We start from the raw sequence: 5001 nt of genomic DNA on the forward strand, positions 1-5001 counted from the left end.
ATTTCCCCGTTGTGTTTCTCTCTCCGTCCCGGAGATTCGAGGGACACTATAAGTGCTTACGAGAATGCTCTCGACGTTGGCGCTTTGACACCCACCCTCGGTGCACAGATCAGCATATCTTTTTCTCTTCTGAATCAGCCGCCCAAACGGCGCGTGCGCGGGCCCCGTTTTCGTTCACGTCGGGCTTTCAGCGTCAGCTTGTTTGCTGGGTCCTGTGAAACTAAGCGTCAAGCATCTTCTGTCATGGCTTCGCCACTCCCCACGAGAAACCCCAATAAAACATCGTCCCTTAATCCCGACATTTTTGAACTCTGGTCATTTAGCCTTCGTATTCTACGTTATGTTCTTCCGCAACGGCCGGCGTGGGACCGGTCTATTCACTGGTACTGCCGCGATCCTGTGCTGCGCACGAGTCCCGGTTCAACTCCACTGTTTGCAATTTGCTGATGCAAAGCCGAGTAGTCGTACGCTGTGGGCATCTCATTGACCCCAGGCACAGAGCTGGAAAAAGTAGAGAGAGGCACACCCACGGCGCCGGACTCAGAATAACCGGCCGTTCGGTGGCCGCTCAAGACGCTGGCGCTCCGATGCAGGCTGGACGCGTCGTCCACGGGGAGCTCTCGGGTGAGGTATCGCGTCGGTCCATATGCCAAGGTCCCCGAAGTAGCTTGGTGGGTGACAGGCGCTGAGGCCTCGGATTCAGTTCCGACGTCGCAGAAAGGAAGCATGTTCTCATTCAAGTTGCGCGAGTGAAGGTCGGGGGACCACTTTTCCAGCAGCGGCTCAAACTGGAACGCCCAGTTCACCGTAACGATGAGGGCGGCGACCAAGAGGAGAGTGAAGAACGCCCCGTATCCGGTATACACCATGAAAAGCTCTGGAAAAAAGGACACATGTGCACCGAGACACGATCCCGTTTTTTCGAAGAGCGAAACAACCTGCCGGGTTTACCTCTCTGCAGGCGCGACTCCACCGGCGCGTACTATGAACAGGTGCTAAGTGCCATACAAAGCGTGTGGACCACTCCACCCGTAACGCTTTCGGGTGTGGCCCTAGTCGAGGCTCTCTCTTCGCTCGCGCACGAAGCGATTTTAGCTGGTGTCTCTCTGTGCATCAAGGAGGTTGCGATTCCCTACATGGGAGACGCAGTTTGCGGTGTTCCTCTCGAGATCAACTTCCGTGTTCGGCGAGTGGCGGGAGGGCTCACCTGCGAGTCCTGCAGTCGTGTAAAGACCCAGCATGCTCCACGCATACTCCTCGTAGGTGCCTTGGTCATGGTAGCTTTCCAACAGGAAGAAGCCGACGCCGTACATGACGAGTGCGAAGGCGTGCAAGGTGCTGGAGAAATGGTAGAGGCCCCAATCGGACTGAGTTCGCTGATACTTTGCCCACCATTGAACACTTGAGAAGAGGTACGCGTGGATGTACTGCACCACGCGCAGGCAGCCCGAGACGGCATCCAGTGTCACCGCGCAGGACAGCGTCTTCGAACCCGCTCGGAACCCCCGAGTCCATCTGAAAAAAGAAGGCAGCGCAAAGGTCCAGATCTTGCAAAGCCGTAGAGACACCCAGGCTAGGTCAACAAGCGGGGCGCGATTGCGAAATCTCCAGAAATCACTACCGCCGCAGAAACGGCGCGCTTTTGGAGGGAACGTGCGGCCAGCACGAGACAGCTGTCTGACTTCGAAGGACATCCTCGCCTACGAAAATAGCGCTTACTTGCTAGAGTCCGCGACGAAGAGTTGGAAGAGCGCAATGCCGAAGGTGCCCATCAGGTACCCGATCATCAGGATCGACGTAATAAGGTGGAACGCGTCAGACATGCGTACGGATTCAGGGCCCGCAAACTCATCGAAAACAAACAAGCCGCCACCGCCAAAGGCGAGGTAGAAGAGACACATGAACAGCAGGCAAGCCGCCTGGAGAGACGATCCGATGCGGAGTAGAGCGGACGTGAAAAAGTAAATGAACGGGCTGTGGTGCTCGCCGCGCGGAGTGTCGTCGATTTCGGTAGGAGGCCGCAGGTTTTCATTGATGGCCTGAGTCAATTGTCTCGTCAGCTGCTGTCCGAAGTCAAAAGACCCACTTCCTGGCGACCTCATGCCATTCTGTCCGGTAGGCGCTTTGCTGTAGCCCTCGATGCTGGGCGCGGAGACGAACGCCTGCTGGGCCGGCAGCGTCTCGTCTCCTTCGACGCCGAGAGAATACATTTTGTGTGGAAAGGGACGAGTTGAAGACGACGAAAAACCTCTAGCCAGAAGGGAGGCTACCCCGAAGCCGAGTCCCTGGCAGCCCGAAACAAAAGATCGGAGAGCAGACGACAAAAAGAGTTCCTGCAAGCAGACAGAAACGGGAACATGGAAATCGTTTTGTGAGAACGGACGTCGTGCAGGCATGCACTGTCACGGCATTCAACGAGCAGGTGCGCTTTGTTTTTTAAGGACGTGCATCAGAAGTGCTGCGTGTGAAGAGTAGTCAGCGTCACTGTGGGGAAAAATCCGCAGCGCAGAAAGCCAGCGGTCAGCACGTACGAGCAAGGCAACTGGTACATATGGCGGCAATTCACGTTTTACAGAGTATGCCAGAAATACGGTAAACACACCTGGTGGAAGACACGCAACACCGGAGAGAGTCGGGATCTCCCAATCTCCTAAAACGGTACCTAACCGTAGAAGCCCGGCGCCATCGAACCGGCAGACAGGGGAGGCTTCACTCTTTCACAGGCCTTGTGAAAAACCAACGGGCGCCACAGCTTGGACACAGAATTTGGAGGTTACAGACGTGAAGACATGCATCTATCAAGCGTGTGGAAGACAAGCAGACTCTACATTGTTCAACCCCAAAGTACGCAGATCCTTTTTTTTATCACAGAACAAGGACTCCTGAGATCCTCTGGGTTTGTCTGTGCCGGCGTTTGCGTGGACACTTTAGCGATTGCTACTTTTTTCATATACCAGCGCATAGCTTTGACATGAACGGAAAAACAGCTTTCTCTCCTTGCTTGCGCCGGTTTACGGCGTTTGCTGTGACCCACTTTTTCACAGGACCGCGCTCTCATCAATCGACACGTAAAGGTAGCGAGCGCGCGCGGATCTCGCGCTACACAGTCCCCGTGCAGATCCAACAACAAAACAGGATTTTGCGACTTGCTTCGATGGCACGAAACTCCTCAGGAAAACGCGCCCGTTTCACTTTCCCTCGCCGGTGGGAAAAATCTTGGAGTACCCTGTAAAATTGTCGGAGTGCCCAGAAACCCAACAATACTGCTGGGTCTTGCTCGACGCGGGTATACCAGGCTCTGTACCGCCGCCGTCAAACAACGGTTCCGCCGTTCCGGAAGACGTAGACCAGAAAAACGCTCGTGGAGTGCGGGTTTCCTGTTTGTGAGCTTTAGAAACTACCGGAATTGCAAATCAAAATAACGCAGGGACGAAAGGTAAAGTATGGCCCAAGAAGGTCAGGTTGCTCACCTTGTCGAGAAGCGTAGCGCGTCAATGACGTCGAGCTTCCAAGTGGACGACGTGGTCCAGCAAAAAACTGCGTCATGCAGGTTGAAGAGCGACTGAACGGTACCCCCGACTCGAGAAAAACGGAAAGAAACACTTTTCCCTCTCGTTTTTCAAAGCTCATCCGCAATCCCAACACATGCCAACCAGTTCTTGAAAAAATCTCCGTTTTCCGGGGAGACCACCGAGAGGGCGTGCTAGCAGACAAGCGACGGGCACCGCGCCAGCGGTTGCGAGTAAAAACTTCGTGTCGAGCCTCGTCCTCAGACCTGGTCTGACGCGCTCCCAGTGTGCGCTGGGACGGTCTTCCTCTCCGCGGCGGAGCAGTGATAAAAACTTTCATGATACTGTCGTGGCAAAAAGAGGAGGCGACGCTTCGCGTTGACGGGGACCGGTGTCGACGGAAACCGGACGACCTCGACAGGAAGGTGACAACGTGTGCGTGAGCAATTGCAATCAAGACAAACTGGATAGTTATTCGCCCACATTCCGTGATGCAGCTCTGCGGGAAAATATTGACGAACTTCCACGCTTTTTCCCAGTGCTAGAGAAATAAAGGCATCTCCTGCCTGCTGGCAATTCACGAGCGGCGATCGCTTTTCTTTCCGTCATGGTGCCCGTTCGCTTTGAAAAAAACTGATTCAATTTGCCATTCTGGAAAAACAACTGACTCCAGTGCGAAAAACAATAGGTTTTCGGGATGATCCCTTGGGAATGGTACTTCACACATCAACGATAAGCAGCAAGAATAAGCTTACCAACAATTTTGGCTCAGAGAGAATCACTTTTAGTACAATGGTACTGATCATACTAGCTTCTGAGTTGCAGTTTTCTCGCTCTGCTGGTTTTTTTGCACGTTGATAATCCTGAACACAAGGCGCAGCGCTGACACACCAGGGTGGGTTCTCACAAGGAAACCGCACAAACGTGGCGAAATGGGGACGTAGGCCTGGGCGATTCTCGACGCAGTACGGACTCACACGACACTCAATTTTGCGCATCCTGGCCCCGAGGATGACCGACGGGATAGGGTTCACCGTTTCTGGTAGGGGGCTGCGGCGCGTTTACGGTTCCCGGCTTTTCTCCGCGAGGCCTTCAATCTCTGCACCTGTGCAAGTGTCACTGTCTCCTGCTTTCTGGCATTGTTGATGTGTGTGCAAACATCAAATGGGTGTTCTCCCCATGAGCGGACTTTGAAGTACTCTGGAACTGCGATACCTTGCAAAGCACAATATGTGCATCATTCCGTCAGGGCGCCCTGCTAATCAGTGCGCTTCAAACGTTTAGTTCACGATCTTGTAAAGGGCCGTCGATATGCCCACTGTAAATAGTGTCTTTGAAAACTTTGCCTGATTACAATCCCGTCGTGCACAGATCTACACTCCAGAGGTACATGCGTGCCACCATTGATACAGTGTCGGCCCCCCGCTGGAAGAAATATCGAAGTTTAAGGATTCCCTTTGCCCAGTCCCCTGCCAGAGTGTTTTCTGTGTGG

The 5001-nt window shown here is 53.9% G+C and overlaps 1 protein-coding gene across 1 annotated transcript; it reads right to left on the reverse strand.

Annotated features, from left to right (window-relative positions):
- Positions 1–377: 377 nt before the first annotated feature.
- Positions 378–2210, reverse strand: NCLIV_044350 (conserved hypothetical protein; the record flags this gene model as incomplete). The annotated part of the gene is made up of 3 exons (XM_003881357.1): positions 378–877; positions 1208–1515; positions 1720–2210. The coding sequence occupies 3 exons, from the start codon at positions 2208–2210 to the stop codon at positions 378–380; spliced, it is 1299 nt and encodes a 432-aa protein (XP_003881406.1).
- Between the last annotated feature and the right edge of the window lie 2791 nt (positions 2211–5001).

Source organism: Neospora caninum, chromosome IX (genome assembly GCF_000208865.1).
Source record: "Neospora caninum Liverpool complete genome, chromosome IX".
NCBI lineage: Eukaryota > Apicomplexa > Conoidasida > Eucoccidiorida > Sarcocystidae > Neospora > Neospora caninum.